Below are 21,153 nucleotides of genomic sequence, written 5' to 3'. Positions count from 1 at the left end.
GTGGTTGCAGGAGTAAGATCAGCTAAAGAAACCCGCGAGTGGGAACGACCTTCGCTGAGGCATTTGCACGGAGCCGTCAGGGCCAGGGAACAGAAGTGATCTCTCATTGGACCAAGAAGATTTTTTTTGCAAAAAAAGAAAAAAAAATCTTTAATTGTAAACTTTCAGGCACAAACCCACATCAGGCATCAGAGAAAAGATTGGAAAAGTTCTCCCGGGTAGAAATGAAAGTTCGTATTTCACAGGATTTTATGGAGGGGTCAATGGATGGAAAACTCAGGGCAGCGGTTTGTAGTTGTTAAGGACAGGTCTCCTGTGAGGATGCGAATTACCTTGAAACAAAGGCAGGAGCAGGATCTCACGTTTCAGGTGGTCGCAGTTGCTTCCAGCTTGGGAAAATATGAAGATTTCATTTAAAAAATCAGCTAAAATTCAACATATTCCATGCGTCCGGTATCCAGGTTTAGGCCTGTATGAAAGGTGTTTCTCTGATGCCTGATAAAGGGTGTTTGTGCCTGAAAGCTTGCAATTAAACCAACAAGATCTTTGCAAAAAAAATCTTAATAAAAGACGTCACTTCTGTCCACGGACCCTGATTGCTTTTTCCTCTAGACCTTTACAGCTACAACCTGGATACCTGACGCATTTGCACAGAAGCAGATTTAGGAGAGCCCGAGTCCCAGTTTGGTGTGACCATGTCCTTCCTTTTAATGCCGATTTGGCCTCTAGTGTCCTCCATCTGAAAGACCTGCAATGATAGTTGTCCCCCAGGTGGATTTCCCAGTGTGTCCTGGGCCTGGGCCCCCATTGCATGCACCTTCTGCACTATTAATATTTTAGGGAAGTGGAATATCTGTGTTTGTCTGCATTGCACAAGGCATGCTGCCAAAGCAGATGTGGATATACTTAACTTGAAGCATGTTTCAGGTAATTAGATTAAACCAACTGGATTTAAATAAGCACTTCAAGTAAAGCACGTCCTAATAAGCAGCGCTGAAGTTGAGCCTGAATTAAAACAAGAAGAAAGTAAAGAGATGAGCAATGGTCAACCAACAAATAACCAGTGCCTAGCAGAGTTTGAATTTAGGACCGTGGACCGTGCTATACTTCACCTGAGGCGTGAGGTCAAGCCTCCGCTTCTCCCTGAGACAGGAATAGTGATATTTGTGTGGTATTTGCCCTGTCCAGGGCAATTTGATCGTGATCCCACCCAAGCCACATCCCCGGTGTTGGAGTTTGGCTTTGTGGGACTGAAGCCTGCTCCCCTGAGAAGTTATAAGTAGGGAGGAGGTTGGATCTCGCCTGTCCTGCCACTTGCAATGTGTGCGCAAGCCAAGTCTAACTACCCTGCGCAGTTCAAATGGTCAGCAGCAGCAATCCCTTGATTCGAGGCCGATCTCTACCATGCCTCATCACTGGGTCTTCAGGTGACTTAAGAGTCCAATCATGGAGCCACGGACCCGTCCGCAGATGTTGCAGGTCTTTCTTCAGGGGGGAGTCGGCTGTAGGTTGGGGCTCCTCTCCTTCTCCTGTCTCCACTCTCTCTTCTCTGCTTACATGTCCAGATGCTTTACCTCGAGCGGGCTGCCGCTTGGTTGAGGTTGCAGCACCTTTGGGGTCAGTTAGCAGCCAGCTCCCAGCTCTTGATGTGGGCCTCCATGTTCTTGAATGTGTCCTCAAAACATTTCCTCTGGCTGCCATGAGAGCTCAAGCTGGGAGCAGAGCACTTGTTTTGGGGGTGGGACACCCGCGCGCAACTTCCAGTCCGGCAAAGTTGCTTCCACACCGTGCTGGCAACGCTGGCTGGAGCCAGGAAGCTGGCGTCTGCGCCGCGACCTTCCCGTTTGCTGCGCAGGATCCTTGGCGATGCCTCTCCAGGCTCTTGGGAGCCGTCCCCCGTGTTGCACACCTGTCGAGGAGAGCGGGTAGACCTGGGACTCTGCTCTCATCCCACCTGGGGCAGAAGTGGAAGTGGGGAGTCAGACGCCCTCTCTCGGGGGTGGATCAGCCGCAGTTTCCTCCCAGAGGGGGACCCGACCCGACCCGGCGCCCTCCTGGGGTGGGAGCCTTCCAGAAAGATCCTCCACCCCTCCCCCCGGGCTGGCAGTTGGCCGAGCCACGGCTTTGAGGGGACGGCCGTGCCAGCGCCTGCCATTGCGCTGCCGTGGGCAGGGTGGGCAGCCTGCCTGGGACGGCCCCAGCGGCTGAGGGGCGAGGGGCAGAGGGAGGCCTGGAGCAAAGAGGGAGGAAAAAAAGGAGGCGGAGAAAGCCATGGGAAGGAGGGGCTCACGGGATGAGAAGGGCAGAGCCTGCGAGGGCGGGAAGGAGAGCGAGAGGCTCAGCGGCATGGCTGGGGCACTGCTCTCGCAGGCCCTAGAGATCAACACAGGGCTAGCGGGATCGCATCCTGCCCCGACGTGACCAGGCGGTGCCGCAGGCCGCGTCAGGGTTGCTGCTTGCACTTGGCAGATAGAGGATTTCCAGCTGCCAGAACCTAATTTAACTCTGCGGATTGCGTGGGGCGGCCCCGGGCGTCGATTACCGACCCTGACGCCTGGTCTGTTCAGTCAGTGTAACTATCTGAAGAGTCATTTCAGGTCCGTGACCCTCTTTCCTCTCTTTAGCATCGCAGACGAGAGCTTTCATTTTGCTCGCCGGCATTGGGGGTTCCCGCGCCTTCGGACGTCCGAGACCAGATGGAGCCAGACAGTCATCCCTTCGGTCCGCACAGGCAATCAAGGAGCTACCACATCAATAGGGGGCTGCGCACTGAAGACCACTTTGAGAGAACCTATGAAAGACACGAGCCCCCGCCCAAGAACAGGGATTTCAAAATCTTTCGAGTCCAGCGAAGGAAGGTCCAATGTAGGTGAGTTGTTTTCTGGAAATCTGTGAAAAAGCTGAGGGGCTCTGTCAGGTGCTGTCCTTCTGCTGCTACTTGTCAATGCAAAACCAGAAGTTTGTAATAACAGCTGAAATCAAATAGTCGCTACAGAGCTCCATGCCTGGGGAGTGGGAGGCGAAGCTCAGCACAGCGCTACAGCCGACAGTCCACGCCAGTCTCTGTCCATTATGAACGTCTGTCTCAGACTTGTCATCAGCCCAAGGTTTTGTGCGTGGTGAGGAGGAACCCTGCCAATTGTTTCAGGGCTTCCCGCCACCCGAGTTGCTAGATACAAGGTTACGTCTGCTTTTCCGCTTTGTAGATTTTGCTATTTTGGTTGCTTAAATTCTCCAGATACCATTTTCGGTTCCCTCTTCGTAGGACCGAGAGGCTGGCTGGCTTTCCTGCAGGACTGACAAAAATTGCTCTCACCCAGGAGTGACTGTCAGATGTGCTTGGCCCCCAGGCCACATCCTGACAGCAGGGCTCCTCTCAGGCTAGAACCAGCCAGCAAGAAATCTTCTGGGTCGAATTTGAACCCAGCTCCAGTGGCAAGGCGAGCAGTGGGCAAGCAGTGGTGGGGTGAGCAGTGCTGTATCAGATCAGGGAGCGGAGAGGTTAATGCAGCCCTTACTGAAACACATCCCCAACAGAGCTCCATACCCTGATATTTTTATGGTGGGCCTTGCCTCTACTTACCCTACCCCTGTGGCTCCTGGAGAAGATCAAAAGGCTTCTCCAGGAGCCACACGGACTTGGTGACACAGCTCTGTGGCCTGGATTTGGTCTGTGGGCTGTATCTTTGATACCCTCTTTCTAACCCATTTGCCCGCCTTTTATTCTTTGAAAAGAATGGGAAAGTTGAACCCTCACAAATTCTCTTTGGAGCATTGGCTCTTGGGATTGGGGTGTCTCTCCTGTTATAAACCATCCGTCTATGGTGAGTTCCTAACAGCGTGCACCAGATAGCAGCGTTTTTTAACAGAGAATGTCCCCTGTTCTTCCATCAGGGAAAGCATAACCAGTTAAAGTTTGGGAGCCACTTTATCAGTTTCCCTTTTAATTTGGTTTGATGCTGCTGGCACCTAGCTTGAGCTGTCCCTGAGTTATGTTCATGTCCACTTCATTTCTGGCTTTATTTGGATGTACTACATCTTCATCAGAGAAAACAGGGGTGCCTGTGAGTGTCAGGTTTGATTTATTTTGAAATAGCACCAGGTACCTCTCTGTGGATTGACCTACAAGGAACAGTAGTTGTGTACTAGATGGGCTCCTTTTGCACCTAAATACCACTGTCTGCATAAAAAAGTGGACACCAAGTCATCTGAAAGATGCATTTATCACTTCTCAGAAGTCTGTCTCAGAGTTCACCAAAAATAAAGGACTCGATCCTTTTCCACCTGTAAGACACCTAAGTGAACTTAATTATCTAAATGTTATCCCATTCCAGCCTGCTCAGATCTGAGAAACTGTTAATACAATTTTTAATACAAAACTATGAGAGATTTAGCTCTCAGTTACATTCAAGTAAATCCCCAGTAATCTCACCGAGGTAAATGGAAGTAAAATAGGGTTACACTGATGTAAATGAGAGCACAAATTCATTCACTGCTTCTTTTCCAGCTTTTCATTCACTCAGGAACACCCTTAATAATAAAATCAGTTGGTTTGTGAAAAGCACCATCACTTGGGATATTTAACAAAAAGGGAAAGGCAACGAACAAACTACTGCAGCAATGGTTTCAAACCTATTTGGTGGAGAGGGTTAAATGTGGTCTGTGAGCTGGAGTTCACATTTTGGTGCATGTGGTCCTACTGCCATCAGTAGATGATTTTCACAGAGATTAAGATAAATTATTGCTTTTACGTTGTAACTAAACATTATTTGTTCAGTCTTTTATTGGTGCATTCATCATTCAGTGACAAAATCTGCCTCCTTTTAGTAACATTATTACTTCTGCCCTTTGTTTCTTTTGCTTCCTCATATTCCTTTTTCTGGTTCTTTCTCACTTCCCTATTTCATGAACATCCTCTATTTTCTTTTCTCTATTTAATTCCCAGTTACCAACCCAGCATACTTACTTGCACCGCACGGCCCACTCCATGTGCTTAAATTAACAGTTATTAAATGTGCAAGAGGCAAGGATTTATTGTGGGCAATATGCTTTATTGAACTAACTGTATGGTTGGGATGAACCAGAAGTTTCAGGTGCCAAATACAGTACTTCAGGCCTTGCATATTTCCTGGATCATCACAGCTACAACATCACTTCAACACTAGTTATTAAAAAGTCACTGTTGGTACAGAAGTGCCATGATCAGGCTTTAAAGTTGACACTCCAGTTGGATCAATGGAATTCACTCTTCAAAGTCATTGCTTCAGGCTGCCTACAGACCTGGGCAGGCACTCCTCAGTTACACTTAGTTACTATTTAAAAATGATATGTTTGCAGCCAGAAGATATAACAACTTTTTTAAGTTTGGGTACTAGACTTTGACCGAGGCATGCACATTGCATATTGCTCATGTGCAATACATGTACTATATAGGTGGGATCTTTCTTCCAGGCTGTAAGTTTGACATACTCATGTTAGAGAATTTCATACAGGAAACACAATTGACTGTTCCCCAGGGGAGATACGGGAAGTGAGTGGTGTCTTTTCACCTCTATTTTCCGGGACTTTATGATTTTCTATTTTCCACCTATAACCAGAATCAATGCACCTTATGTTTTGCTGCTGTGATACCAGGAATAAGCAGTCAGCATGTCCAGGGTTGTGAGCTCTTGCATTTGCAAACTAATGTGTGCTAATCTCTTGAGCAGAACATGGAATATTTGCAGTTATGGGGCACCACACACAGAAATCATTACAGTGTATTCTTATTATATGAATTCACATTATATGCTTTTAGGGCTTGCAAAGGATTAATCATAGCTGTCTGGGTTCTGAGCATGGAGAGAGCAGAAACCCAGAAAAAAGCAAAACAGTGGAAGTGCTCAACACACACATATGTAACATGTCTGTTTCCTCTTAGATTCTCCTGGGGAAGATTCAGAAAGTTCGTGCATACTTTGTTTCCCATCCTGAACTGGTTGTGTATATATCGGATCAGAGAGTGGCTCCTGGGGGATGTGCATGCTGGTATAAGTGTGGGATTGGTCCAAATTCCTCAAGGTAAGCAAAGAAAAACACTATTATTCCTCTTCTTGATTCTATCCTTTTTGTATTTATATTCTTATTTTCTGTCTTATTTTCTAACTACCTAGCTCTGCTAAATTAAACCAAATTATTTTAATATTTCTGGCAAATGGACAGCTCCCAGAATCTGCAGTCCCTTAGTCCAATTAGCAGTAAAATGAGTACGATTTTTAATTTTACTAAACAGCTGTAGGGAGATTCCAGTAGACCTGGCTCCAGGTCAGAACTGCTAGATGAATGCGCTCCAGTTCCAGGTACTTAACAGCTTCCCATCATCCTTGGTCCTAGAGCAGACACCTTGGCTGTGTCCCCATGAGCAAGGGTGCGCAGTTGCTGCAAGGAAAAAAAGCACTGGCACAAATTCATGCTACTGCATTTTGCCCCAGTGCACACCCCTGCATTTAGGGTTAGTACAGGGTAAAATGCTCCAGGTGGGGTAGGGGAGGCTGGGGCCAGCATCTGGGTTCCTGAGGGCCTCCTGGGGCTCTAGCAGTAGTGATCTGGGTGTGCGGAGCCTGGCCGGCAGCTAGAGCATGGCTCTGGCCAGCCAGGCTCCAGTTTGGGGCAGTGCATGCTGTCACCATGTGCACTGCCCCACTTTTTTGTGGCGCAAGTGTTTTTGGCACCAGGATCTCCTGGTGTCAAAAACCCCCCTGCTGCACTACAAATTAGCAGCACAGGGAACGCTTGCATGTGTGACGTGTGCAGTTTGCAGTGCTGCAGACAGATCTGTGGTGCCACACACTGCACATGCAAGCTTGTCTGGACATGACCCATGGGACTCCAAGTAAGGTTGCCTCATAATTAAGTTTTCATCAAAACTGAGATGTTCTGAATGAAATATTTAAGGCTAAGTGAATTGGTGCTGTTTGATACAAGTTTTTGCTGGAAAATTTATGACTCGCCCAAATTGTAAAGCTTCACTCCAGGTTGCAGTTAAGATTACTTGGGTGTTGTGTTTGTGTTCCTAACTTATTATGTGTGTGTCTCTTTTACACTTAACCTTACTTTTGAACTTACCATGCTTGCTCTTGGAATATTCAACTTAACTTTCTGTGATTCTATGTTAGATATTAGGAAAAACTTTCTCACTGGAACAGGTTACCCAAAGAGGTTTTGAAATCTCCATCCATGAAGGTTTTTAAGACCCATCTAGACAAAGCCTTGACTGGGATGAGATAGTTGGGGCTGGTCCTGTTTTGAGCAGGGGGTTGGGCTAGATGTGACCTCCTGAGGTCCATTCAACCCTCATTTTCTATGATTCTATGAACTGTAATATATTCTACCCTAAATTGCTATATGCTCGCTCACCTTACCTCTTTTGTAATATTATAAATAATACAGTGGGCTACAAACTGATATTTTGTACATTTAACTGACTTTGTGGTCTGTTGCAGACAGGATTGTGAATACTGGCACGTGTATTTATATACTTTTGATCACAACTTAGTATGTGCACATACCTACTAACATTCCAGGGTTTCTTTTTGACAAGAATGAGGTTTTCTAAAGGATAATGATGTTGATCAGGTCTCCCTAGGACCATCCTTAGGTTGATCTGTCCCACGGTTTCTGAAGGTCAGGTTGAGACTATATAAAAGACATTGCATGTTAAGGATCAGATGCTACTAAGAAGTTGAGCAGGAAGCTTGAATCTGAATTTGTTAGAAGCCTTGGGTTTGAACCTGCCCCAGTGTTACCATCCTAAAGATTTATTTTCCAGTTATATTTGGGTATACCTGAGCTATCAGGAGAACAACTAAATTCTCAATATTTCCATTTTGTGAACCTAAAATTTATAAAACAAAACAAACCTCTAGTTCTGATCAGTAAAGTTGTCAACTCAAGACCTGATCTGGTTTCAAGCCTAAGCCTCATTCTGAATCTAGTCCAGGCCTGAATATGAATAGTACTTCCTAGTCTACTTATAGTTTATTAATTTACAAAGAAAATTTAATAGTCACCTGCTTTTGCTGGACTGCTTGTTTCAAATGAGCAGAAACTAAACATTAGGCCAAAACCAAATGTTTGTACCTTTTGGTACAATTTAACTTGTTAGTTGCATAAAATTTTACCACCTGGTTGCTATTAGGGGGCCTAAATAAAATTACTTTCTTGTTCTCAGTCCAGTTAACTAGAGCCCATGTCACAAACCCCTCCACTTACCTTGGTACTAACTGGTCCCATAGTTGAAAATCTTGTTTCTTATCCTCTCCACAGAATAGACCATGGGAAATGAATTATTTTCTTGCCTCCGAAGACGGTTTCTCCAGACCCAGATTGAGACAATAGCAGGGTAGCATGAGAGAAACTTGTTTCCCTGCTGTTATATTGTATTGGTCCTATAATGATACAGAAGTTCCTCCTTCAGGGCTGCTAGGCTGGTACCTTCACCATGAAAAATTCACTTAAAAATAGAAAATAAAGATCCTTCAAGGTACACTTTCCATTGGAAACTGATGTTTCTCTTTCAGGGCTGTCGGGAGTTCTGTTAACCAGGTTACCATTGCCAATTATCAATGGCTTTTATTCTGCATTCTGCTGCTCATTAACATATGTCATATTTGGGACCTCACGCCATATCTCCATTGGTAAGTTTTACTCTGTACTACAACTTGGGTCTACAGGTCATATGGGGTCACTCACAGTGTCCTGTGGAAATGCAGGAGGTCATTATACCTGTCTTTGTCCATTCACCTATCTAATCACATTTGGCAGCGTGATTTGTGAGTGAGCATCTTGATTCCTAGTCCCTTGCGTCTCAGTTCTGTAACGGACTTGCTGCATGAACTTGGATGCTTGTCGGCTTCCCTATACACCTGCAGAAGAGAGAAAGGATTCCACATAGTTTCTTGCATGGGCTTCCCTTGTTACGAATAGGAGCCCAGAGAGAGTCAAAGTACCTTGGAAGAGTAAGCTGCACACACTCTTGGGCTAGCACCAAACAATCTCCTCCATTACCTTTCCACAACTCAGAGCATGGCTGTAAATCACAGCTTGGCTCCTGGGGCTAGGTAGAAACTTGCTGCAACTGAGCTCCTGACAGTTCACTTTCCCTAACTATGTACGGTGTACTGTATGCACACTGTGCACACCTACACACACACACACGCATAAAAAAAAAAGAAACAGAAAGATCGACAAAGAAATGCACCCCGGAGATAAATAAATAGTCCTGGTAAATGTTTTTGGCAATAGCCCTAGTCCTATACCTACTTCTTTGTTTTGCTTTCCTTTAAGACATTTCATTGGAAAAGACAAGACCTTTTTCTCTTTTGTGTATTGATTACAGGTTCTCTTCTTACAGTTAGTACTGCACTTAGCCAATAAAAAAGATAGAAACTAACTAGTAAACACTGTTACTTCTCCATTTGTGGGATTTTCCTCATGTCAGTATATTTAAAACTGCTTTCTAGCCCAGCAGTTGGCAACATTTTTAGGCAGAGTGCCAAAAACACCTGCAAACTTGACTTGTAAAATGTTGGTGTGCCAGGAGCAGCCCCAGCTCTTTCCCCACCATCTGTCCTGAGGTGCATGTGCCAAGCAAAATGCCTTTGCATGCCACACTCTGGCACCCATGCCAGGGATTGCCTACCTCTGTTCTAACCTTTGCATTAATTATTTCTCAGTTACATGATTCTGAAACTAGGCCTTGTGAAACACATACCTGCAAAATATTCTGGGCATTCACTAGGAAGCCTCTATCATCAGTAGGAGACAGAAATCCTGAACCAGCAGGTTGTCTCCACCAGAATCAGAAGGAAGTCCTGGAGAGTCCACGCTCCAGAGGCTGAACCTACGTTTGTAGGGTAGTTAAGATATCTTGCTACAGCTCCAGAGGTGTGAGTGTGAGCACCACTCTGGACTTGTGCCAGAGGCCACTTCCAATTGACCTAACTATAAATGGATGCCTAATCATTTAGGCTGGGGAGTCAGTGATGGCCAACTTTTAGTTGTTTAATGGTATTACAGGCAGATATTAAAATGTGCACTTATGGGGATGAGTCTAGTGCACCGATTGATGATGAGAGAAGGAACCATGGACTTGTGACTCAGACACTCATCTTGGTTGCAGGAATCATATGTCTCTTCTTCTCTGCTTCTGTTGGTCCCAGGCTCATTCAGCATCCTGAATGCAATGGTGGCAGACATTGTGAAGACTCTGAACTTCAGCCTGTCACTTTCGCCTAATCATAGTTTTGCCAATTTCTCAGATGAGAATTATATAAGGAGTTACCTGGATGCCTTAAATCTTACTGCATCGACAACCTTTTTGACTGGGATCATTCAGGTAAAAGTGGGATGTGTCTTTGAATACATTTGAATATTTTTGTACTGCTTGGAATATGAGGGTGTCTCTCTTTTCTCCCTTGATTTCTGACCAAGGTCTATGATATGTTCAAAGCACCTGTATCCCATGACTCTCATAGTCATGATATGTCCAAATCCTGGAATCTCTTCCTCCATGATATTTCCTGTATCATTTTTTTCTTTCTGTCAGTACAACAAGAACTTCTGTTTAAACCTTTCTATCCGTTCTTGACTACTGCAGGCATCTCCTGTCTGACATCTCAAAATCCTTCCTCTCTAGTCCACTCAAAACACAACTGCTAAAACTTCCCCTTTGCAAACTGTTGCTCTCATCATGTCTCTTTTACACACGCACTCCCATCTTACACTCTCCACTGGCTCTCCATTTTCTGGTGCATCAATCTCAGCATTTTGACCTCACCTTTAAGATTATTTATAGCTCACTGATCCTGATTTATTCAGCCTTGGATCTTGCTAGGGATATCAGATAGCCTGGTAATTGGTCAGTGGATTTTCATACTTTGAAATGTGTGGGTCACTTGTACATTTTAACCTTAATTCTGCATTTCAACTTTTTGATATTTGTATTTTATTTTATTTTTTCCAACTACAGCGTTATTATAAGAATTTACTTTTATACTTCCTGACTTCTGTACTCAATTTTAATCTGTTAAATCCACGTTTTTACTCTAGGAGTTATTCCTAATCCATCTGATAGAACATGGGGCTCAGAGAATTTCCTTTTCCTATTCTCTAGTGATGCGCCTTTATCTAACTAAATCAGAGATGCATAAGCTTTTGTAAGCAGGAGCTCATTTCATCAGCTGTTTTTGCTCAGAAAAACTTATGCATCTTGATTCAGTTAGTCTATAAAATGCATCTTCACCCTGACTTCTGCCTGACTTCAGACTAACATGAGTAACTAGCTCTATCTCACGTCTGTCTAGTTATATATGCATATACAAAGGGGGATACAAATGGCTACTGTTCTGATTTGGTAGTATTTTAGACTTATCGTGCAAAAAAGATGTAGGAGATACAATGACTACACGTGACAAAAGGCTTGCTTAGGAACACACACTTTTTTTTTTGTGCTACCAGCTTCTTATTCCTGTCCTGCCTTCCTTTCAGTTGCTTTTAGGATGCTTTTGCTTGGGCTTTGTCACAACCTATCTGCCAAAGACCCTCATTGATGCTTACCTCACTGCAGCAGCACTGCATGTCATTGTATCCCAGTTCACCTTCATTTTTGGGATTGTGATTGACTTCCACGTGGGACCCTTGGCCATTTTCTATGTGAGTAAACCCAATTTTGGCTCAAAGAAATGTTTGCATCTTGGAGGGAGAAGGTAGAAATGGCTTCAGAAATTAAGATCATTTCAGTGCGAGTCAGTTGCTAAGGGAAATCTATGCAAATCTCAATTTATGTGCTGTACAGGTCATGTAGGTTTTTTGGATGGTAAAAGGATAGAGGGAATACGGTATATATGGAGTATCCATATAGAATTATAGAAAATGGGGCTGGAAAGTACATCAGGAGGTAATCTAGTTTCCCCCAAGCCCGCACTCTAGACAGGATCTCCCCTGTTGAAGCCAACTCATCCAAGTGTATTTCTAACCTGCACTTATGGAATCTCCAGCCTTGGAAGTTTTGAACTGGTCTAGATAATCTGTTCTCATGTTTAGTCACCCTCATAGGTAGGAAGCTCTTTCTGATAGCCAGTCTAAATTTCCCCTTTTTACTAAGACTGTAGAGATATTGAGAAAATATATTTTGCTTTGTTTTTACCATCTGTTTCCCTCTCTTCACTAAAGATACTTAATTCTGTATCAGGTGGGCCTATCAGTTCAAATACAAGAGCATCCATTTATCATTCTGTTGGAACATGCAAATGTCTGTAATAGCCCTTGCTGATCCTCTCTATACCATTTCCCTTTCAGAATCTGTTGTATTACAGTATGGCACTGCCAAAGGCAAATTCCACCAGTATATTGATTTTTTTGGTCTGCCTAGTCATGCTACGGGTCAGCAAATGTATCAAGATAACTTATAAGCATAATCCTATTGAATTTCCTATGGAACTTCTCATGGTAAGTGTTTTCCACACCTCCGTTGTCATGCTTAAAATGAGTATATAGAGCAGCAGAAACTTACTGTATGAGAAACAACTTAATCTTGTGGTTTGAACATGGTGGTCTGAGTGCAATGTTGTGACACAGGAACTTCAGAGTTTCGAAATTAGCTGTTTCACTGATTTGCAGGTGATTTGCTAGGTTTCTGTCTCAGTCTTGCTCCTTGTTACATGAAAATCAGACCACCAAGGTCAGTGGGGGCAGGGGGGGGAGGTTCATGGGTGTGGGTGGGTGAGAGGTGGCAGGGGGATGTGAGAGGGTTTGGGGAGTGGCAGGGGGGATGTCCCCGGGGCTGCAGGGGGTATGGACCCAGCCCAGCCCCGTGCAGCTCGCTAGTCTGGCTTTGCACCAGAGCGGGTCGCAGGGCTCCAGGAGAGATGCACAGGACCCATGCCTCCCGGAGCCATGTGACCTGCTCTGGTGCAAAGCCGGACTAGCGAGTCACACAGGGATGGCTCAGGTCCCGCTGCACGCAACGCCCTGCCCCGCAGGCACAGCAGGACACAGGCAGGACCCGGCACAGCATGCGGAGACCGTGTGCCACGCCCAGCTAGGTCCTGCCAGCCCTGGGGCCCCTCTGCCACCGGGCCGGGCCCTTAGCAGCAGGACCCAGCATGGCATGCGGGGACCATGTGCCGGGCCCAGAGGGGTCCTGCCAGCCCTGGGGCTGCTCCTGCCGCCCAGCCGGGCCAGGACCATGGCAGCAGGACTTGGTGCGGTGCGCGGAGACCGCGTGCTGCACCCAGATGGGTCCTGCTAGCCCTGGGGCTACTCCTGCTGCCCGGCCCGGCCAGGCCGGCAGGACCTAGCTGGGTGTGGTGTGCGGTCCCCGCGCACCACGCCAGGTCCTGCTGCCATGTTCCTGGCCCGGCCGGGTGGCAGAGGGGCCCCAAGGGCAACAGCACCTGGCTGGGCTCAGCACACAGTCCCCATGTGCTGCGCCGGGTCCTGCCACCATGACCCGGCCCAGCCGGGTGGCAGAGAGGCCCCGAACCGGCTGGGCCCAGCACACGGTCCCTGCATCCTGCTCTGGGTCCTGTCATCATGGCCTGGCCCTGAGCTGCTGGCCAGGGCAGCTTTTTGTACGGATGGGGCCAGGACAGGGCAGCTTTGTATACTGCTGGGGACAGCACAGGTGCTGGTCCCAGGCTCTAACTCCCCCCGGCTGCAGATCTCAAAGGAGCCAGGCAGGGTTATTTTGTCCCAAGTGGCACAATTTGCTCCACAACAAAGTGCAGGTCTGAGCACGTGTGCTGAGGCAAAAAGCCCCAGCTCAAATTTGCACTGCTTCCTATTTTTAAGCTGCTGCAAGTGCACGTATTTGCATGTGTGGACACACCCTGTGAGTCCAACAGAGACTTCAGCAAAATTAAAGGCCATTTGGTGCCCTCTATGTAATATGGAGCATTTGAACCATTGGAAACCCATTATTGGGGATTGTAAATGGGGATCCATCCTGCTTTCTAAATAATTTAACAACTGTGGAAAGAAAATCTTCAGTCCTTTGTTCAGAATTTGTCAAGTAAAAATAAACTAGGTCGGAATTAGAAATGCATTTTATTGCTGTAATAGGGCACCTTTGATATAACTACATTACGATCATTGTCACCTGCAAAAGGCTCAGAGGGCCAGAAATAAAAAATCTTACTTAAAAGGATGTTTCAAATTTGATTTAAAGGCACTCTTACATTGGAATATAGCTCCTGTGGTTCTTTCTGCAGAATATCAAAGAGTTTCTAGTTACGATAGAATTAAAAAAAACAAACCCAACTTTTTCATGGCATATTTTGTAGGGAAGATTCCATAACATGCATGAAGAAACAGTTCCTGCCCCCCCCCAAAAAATTTACAATCAATGTCATAATTTTCTTTTTTTATTTCTCAGATTGTCACAATCGCCATCATCTCTAATTATATTCCTCTCCGTGCTGAATCCAGTAAAGTTGTAGCCAAAATGGTTCCACTCAGGTTAGTAATCTCCAGCTATGAATTTTATTATAATGTTGAGAGAGAGAGAACTTTCACTCCCTCCTGAAATCTAACTCAGACAGATTTTATACTGGTGAAATAGAAGCAAAGGCTCCTTTATCCCAACAAGCACAGGCCTATGCATAGCCCCGCCAGAGACAAAATTAGGTCAAATCCATTGTTTAAACTAATAAGGGCAAAAGTAAACAAGAGTATACAAGAAAAAGTAAATTCAGTTTCTAAAATTTGCTTTAGTGATATCTGGGTTTATTTTTAATACAGGGAAGGAAATTAGGGTTTTTTAATAAAGGCACCTATTTTTCCCTGCCAATATTGAAAAGCCCAAATAATAAATAAAAGATATGAAACTGTGCTTTGTTACTAAAAGCACCATGAGTAATTTGGACATTAAAATAAATAAATAGGAGCAGTAAGCACGAGAATTGTTGGGACAAATCTTTGTCCCTACTGTTGAACAACAGGAAAAACATTTTAGCTGGACCTGGCCTCCAGCATATGTCCTCTGATTATACAATGTTTTACTGATGCTTATGTTCAAAAGTCCTCCCACCATGGAACAATTTAATTTGTTTTAAAGTGAAGTCAGTGAAAAAGGTAGATGGAACAACACTTTTCAGTCCTTTATGTGGCTAGAACAAGGTTCTTGGATGTGTTCTTTTATTTTTCTGAACTTCCCCTGCTCAGCCTCCATACAATGAATAGTGAATGAGGCTTTCTTTTCAGTGAAGTTAAAGTATTTTCAAACCTTAATAGTTTAAGACCCATAATATCCTTGCAATGTATATATTAAGTATCTTGATTCTATACCTGTTAAAACTGGGGTATAGAGATATTGAAAATTAGCAGTGAAAACCAGATGGAAGGTCCAGGATCCATCCTGTCCTGGCAAAGGAAAATGTCTGTGGGAGGTGGGATTTGGGGGATATACTTACTGCTGTTGCAAATAGCAACAGCCTGTGCTGTCAAAGACAGTTAAGGGAGTTTGGATATACCACAAGCCAATAACTATCTCATACATCCCATGTGATATGAAGTGTCATTGTGTGCATTGGTCAGGCCTCTGCCGAGTGCATAAGGTAATGCTTAGCATCTTGCCCAGCTGTTGTACATGTGCTGCTTGGGAAGAGGTGAGCTGTAAGCATTTTGATCCCTCCCTTACCTAACATTTTAAAGACCATACCGTACCACACCATTTACTGAATCACATTGCTGTTCACACATGTCAAAGATAGCGGTGTCCAATTCTGTAGCATTTAGTGCCTCTCCTATGGGGTATTGTATGTCTTCAGTTTTGGTCATGGGCATAAGCATATTGCACAGAAGGAGACTAAAACTACCAGTTCTCTGCTGTTCCAGGTTTCTGCCGCCTACGCTGCCAGACTTATCCAATTTGAACAGGATTGTATTCCATTCATTCTCCCTGGCTATTGTGAGCTACTTCCTTCTTGTTTTTGTGGGAAAGAGGTATGCTTGTATTCACAATTACAACATCTCCAGCAACCAGGTAAGACCAGAGCCCCCACATACTTCCTAAACCAGCCAAACTTATCCAAGTCACTAGATATCTGAGAGTGTGGTAGGAAGAGCAGAGCAAAAACTTAGACTAGTGCTCTTACAGCAATTTGGCTGTCTTTCTCATGGGAGGAAGAGCAATGTAATCCTGGCTATCTGAAGCAAGACAGGAGATGAGGGGGTAACACAATAAGCAACCTTCCTGAAACCAATCATACGTTCATAGAGATGTTTTGCAACTGAACAGAGATAAATTGGGGAGTGTGGGGAGGGAGAAGCTGAGCTAAAATATCTGTTGCTTCTATAATACGGTAACTCTATATTTCTACTTGTGGGATGTACCTCTTACTGGTGCCAGCAAAGCTGAGGACCTGCATGGAGCACTGTGAGCACTGGGACTGTACAGTCATTAAAACATTAGCTGAGGTTATAAAAGAGCTAAGCAGCCCAGATTCCTTCCTTTCTAGATCTACCCATGGGATTTTTTCTGTCCAGAGGGGTGCTTTCAAAGGCTTTAGACCTAAACTTCCTTTAGGAAGTACTAAATGACGGCGCAGTAACAATGGCACCATAGGAGCAGTGGGAGGTAGTTTGCACTGTTTGATATTTAGTTTGTTAGGAAGATTTGAGGCCCTTTTCAGCCAGAGCTAAGGCAGTTAGGAAGTCAGGATAACATCTTGCATAGCCTTTGTGGAGGAATATGAAGGGAAGCCCCTTTCCAGATTATATTTATGTGGGCATATTAGACTGCACTGAGACATGTTACTCACTAGCTAGGATGTTATTAGTTCAGTGACTTAGAGTTCATTCTCAAATGACTTGTTTAAAGAAGGAATTGATGTTGTTGGGGGCCATATGGTCCTGTTGTAGCATCAGCTGCAAACATCTGGTGCTATGAAAGGGAGCTTGTGTAGCCATAGCAGGCATTGCTTTCCAGGAGGTTCCCTATGTGTAGCAGCACAGGCAGACATCCAGCAATTGGGAATGTGCAGAAGTTTAATTCTCAGAACGCTTCTGCTCTGATAAGTAGCCAGTTTGGGGGTTGCATGTCATTTGTTTGTTTTTTATTTTACAGGAGCTGTTAGCTGTGGGGCTAGCCAATGTCCTTAGTTCATTTTTCAAGAGCTTTACAGTGAGCTCTGCTCTTTCTGGGACTGTCATTCAGGAGAAAACAGGTGGGAAAACACAGGTAAGTTGATCTAGTTTTGTGAGGTGCAACACCCCATCATGAGGTCAGGCTTCCAAAAACTTGTCTAGATTGCTATGATTTCATCAGGGCTTGCTTTTCATTCAGACACTTTACAAACTTCTGTTCACAGAAAAATATTTTTCACTTCACAGAGAGCTCCATGAGTTAAACTGACCCAGCCTCCCAGCTCCAGTGCCGTCTGCATGGTGGAAGAGGGGAAAAGAGAGGGGTGTGGAGGGAGCTCAGGCTGGCGTTTGCCCAGCCTGTGCTGGAGTGAGGGTGGGTGCCCCAATCAGACAGAAGTTAATGAAGACACTTTCACATGAGGGTTAATTTGTCATGCAATCGGGCACTTTTAAAGCACTCTGCAGCCATGCACTTTTGTCAGGGCATGGTTGTAGAGTGCTTTCAAGGGGCTGATCATGCAACGAATGTAACTTCTGTCCCCATGCTGCTTTTGTGGTCCTTTGTGTACAGTGAACAAGATACAGGTCATGAAGAAGGAATAGTATGTGATTGTGTAATAAAAGATTACAAGCTAGATTTATTTCTTGGCCTCTTGAGGGCTCAGATCAAGTGTAGTCCTATGCTTACCTGGCAGGGGAAATACCATGATCACTATGGTGGGTTCCTAGTTACACCCGGGGAAGACCACTCTGCTGGCATGGGATAGTACCCGCATAGGTAATGCATAGTTAACCTTGGCTTTATGCCCACTTTATGGAAATGGGAGACTCCTCCCTAGCTTGCTCCTTGGGGCCATATAGCTGGGGGCAAATGAAACTCAGGGGCATCCGAACCCCAAGCTTCCAGGCTTGGGCCTGCAAGTAGGATACCTGCCAAAGGTTTTGGGAACATCTGAAGCCCCAGATGGGGGTGGACTGACTCACAGATTTGGAATTTGTTTTGGCTAATTGGGTTTGGAATACAGAAAATTTAAATTTAAAAAAAAACATTTCAATTAGGTGCCTGCTCAGAGGTGTTACAGTGCTGAAGTATTAGGCTCCTTTCTGCAGAGGATAATTCAGTTTGACCAGATTAGGTGCTTACACTTCCTGTACAATCCGTGGACAGACTTCAGAGGTGCCAAAGAGCAATTAGATTTTGGCATCCCACAGGGCATCTAAAGATAGCCAGTAGGAAAAGTCAGTGTACCTGAATTCCCACCCTTCTCAGGAATGTAGGCACCTCCCTTCACTTGTGATTCACAATGCCTAGTCTCATTTCTGAGGATAGCCACCTAATGGTTTCTGATAGGTGTGTCTGATGGTAAGGATACTCACCTTTTGTTTCATTGCCACCCAAGATGTTAATTATGTTGTAATCTCTCCATGTTTTCAGCCTGCAGGAGAGCTAAGGCTTTTTCTATCGCTGTTTTTACAGAGACTGGCTCTAAGCATTGCACCAGCTCTGGTTTCCCAGTTATAAGATCCTTATGGTCTCAGGACTATTACATCCATAAGACCTGCTAGACTCCCAGACTTGGCATATATTCACTGAGTAGCTGAGTACCAGAATTTTGGGAATAATTAGTCAGAAGTAAAGCCCTATAGTTAGTCAGTCAATCTGACACAGCCAACTTCAGAATAAAGTATGACCCAACCTTTTTAGTTCCTCAAAGCAATTATACCAACTGCACCTCACCAGTGGAGAGATGTTTTGCCAGGGTAATTTTGATTATCTGCTCCCAGTGGTGGCCAAACTCTTACAGGTATTGAGATATGCCTTCAGACTGCCCATGTTTTGGCCAAGACAGGATTCAAACTATTTGAGGAAACTCCTTATTATCTGTCCATTTTCCACCTGGGATAGCTCACAGAAGCATTAAAACCTGCAGTTTTGGAGGGACTATGTAAGAACTGTCTCTCACCTAAGTGTGGAAACCTGCATTCCTTTAATGCCTCAGGAAGAGGCACTGCAGGCAGCTACACAACCTGAGACTTTGGGAATTCATTTCTGAAATACAATATTTCTAATACATTTCTAATACAATATTTGTGTTCAGCTTGCAGCACTGATTGGAGCATCCATAATGCTGGTGTTAGTGCAGAAACTAGGATACTTTTTCCAGGCTCTGCCCAATGTAAGTAAGCATCAAATAGAATGAAAGTACGTTGTTACCATGACTAAGAATAAGAAAGGATCTTCAGGGATGAGTCATGATTAAGCTACAGTGAAATGTTTCTAGGGACTGGATCAAATCAAAACTATAGGTTCAGACTCCCCTATTTCTGGGAAGGCTCAAACTCCAGGTAAAATATGTTGCATCTCACTCAGCTCTACCAGTTTAGTGTGAAAAGTCGGGAGATGGGTACTTCTGCCTGCTCGCATAGTCCTTTCACCAGGCAGCAGCACCCAACAGTTTTTCATCAGCCTAAACATACCCAACGGTTCTTTCCATGAATGGTCTCGCATTCTCTTGTAGTGTGTGCACTGCTCCAGCCACTTGTTGCAGTAACTCCCGCAATTGCCTGGTAGGCAGCATCAAAACACCCATCGCAGCAAGTGGAGATTGAGGTAGGAGGACTGAGGACCACTGCTTTCTCTGGGTCCCAGACAATGGTCCTGAACAGCTGTGAGAATAACTCCACAGTCTAATCTCCTTTCATAGCTCCGCAGAACCCCCTGGACCACTTCCTACCTCAGTCTCTCAGGAAGTCTTCACCTCTGCCCCTATTTTGGGATTTTGGCTTCCACTTGCCGTTCACGACTGCAGTCCCTCTGCCACCTGGTCCTTACCACTGCAGGCCATCTGTCAAGTGGAGCCATGCACTACAGTCCTTACTGCCACAGGCCCTCTGCAGATTCTGGTTCCCCCAGCTCAGCAGTCTCTTCATGGGCAACGCCTTTTCTCCTGCTGGCGGCTGTGCTCCAGTGCTCAGCCTCATTACTCTTCCTCAGCTTGAATTAACTTCCCTTTTTCAGCTCACACCCTTCTACAGTTCTGAGGAGACACAGTCAGAAAGGAACTGGCTACGCAATTTCAAACGGTCCTCTACCAAACCAGCAATGCTGCTTTTTTTTTTTTTTTTGCACCTTTCTGATAAAGTAGGGCGGTATACTACCTTTAGAAAGATCTTAAGTTCCTTGGTTAAAAAATGAATGAAACTTCATACCCAGAATCCATCATTTTTAAAGGATGTTTCACTTTGCATCGCAGTTATGTATCTGCAGTAGTGTAACCAGGACACAAGCCCTGAGCACTGACTATGGATGGGAGTGTCAGAATTGGGGCAGGCTGATGTGCTCCATTTGGCCTCATCCAGAGGCTGTTCGCTCCAGCCAGAGGCAGGATTCCCTTCTCACCTACCTCCTGTACCCTGCTACATCGCCAATAGCTACCGTGGTAGCCCTCACACAGCCACTGCCAAATTGAGGCTTTTATAGCAATGGTCTACATCCAGGTCATTGCAGAAATATCTGTGCCTCTGCATATCTGCAAACTTGTACACACAACCTCCTGTGGAGCTGTAGGCATCTGTGAGCTACATCCATACGCAAATAAGTGTTTGCAGGATTGGTGCTTTAGATGAGGCTGAGATGCAAAAAAAAAAAGAAAGAAACAAAGAAAGAAAGAAACAAAGAAACAAAACCCTCCAGATGGAAATTGGGGATACAAGCTTGGACTTTGAGACTTATTCCAAAACCATAAGGTTGCAAACATTGTCTCCTGCGGACCTTACGTTGCCATGCGGAACTATAATTACATTTTATCAATTATATATTCTTTGGGGTGAACCATTTTTTTTCTTTCTTTCCCCTAATCTTTCCTGTAGATCTTTTTATTCTTTTGAAGGTTTTAAATAGGGGACATGGGACTGAGCATTACTTCCATTTGTCATCTGGGCTCTTTATGAGATAGGGAGCATACTCTTCCTCAGAGCTACTTGACAAAGTGGATGTTACCCACCCACTTCCTATTCACTTATCTACAA

General features: G+C 44.9%; 1 protein-coding gene across 1 annotated transcript in view; it reads left to right on the top strand.

Moving 5' to 3' along the window:
* Window positions 1–1,360: 1,360 nt before the first annotated feature.
* SLC26A8 (solute carrier family 26 member 8) overlaps window positions 1,361–21,153 on the top strand; it is a 32,879-nt gene continuing 13,086 nt past the window's right edge. The window contains exons 1-11 of the mRNA XM_025206055.1: window positions 1,361–1,504; window positions 2,625–2,869; window positions 5,921–6,060; window positions 8,559–8,675; window positions 10,200–10,375; window positions 11,527–11,691; window positions 12,337–12,486; window positions 14,414–14,496; window positions 15,874–16,021; window positions 17,105–17,218; window positions 19,224–19,301. Of these exons, the coding sequence (XP_025061840.1) occupies window positions 1,361–1,504; window positions 2,625–2,869; window positions 5,921–6,060; window positions 8,559–8,675; window positions 10,200–10,375; window positions 11,527–11,691; window positions 12,337–12,486; window positions 14,414–14,496; window positions 15,874–16,021; window positions 17,105–17,218; window positions 19,224–19,301 (1,560 nt within the window). The remainder of the gene's footprint in view (window positions 1,505–2,624; window positions 2,870–5,920; window positions 6,061–8,558; window positions 8,676–10,199; window positions 10,376–11,526; window positions 11,692–12,336; window positions 12,487–14,413; window positions 14,497–15,873; window positions 16,022–17,104; window positions 17,219–19,223; window positions 19,302–21,153) is intronic.

The sequence above is a fragment of the Alligator sinensis genome, unplaced genomic scaffold, assembly GCF_000455745.1.
Source record: "Alligator sinensis unplaced genomic scaffold, ASM45574v1 scaffold872_3, whole genome shotgun sequence".
In the NCBI taxonomy this organism is placed as follows: Eukaryota; Metazoa; Chordata; order Crocodylia; family Alligatoridae; genus Alligator; species Alligator sinensis.
Note: the sequence above shows the minus strand (reverse complement) of the source record. Positions and strands in the feature narration are given on the sequence as shown.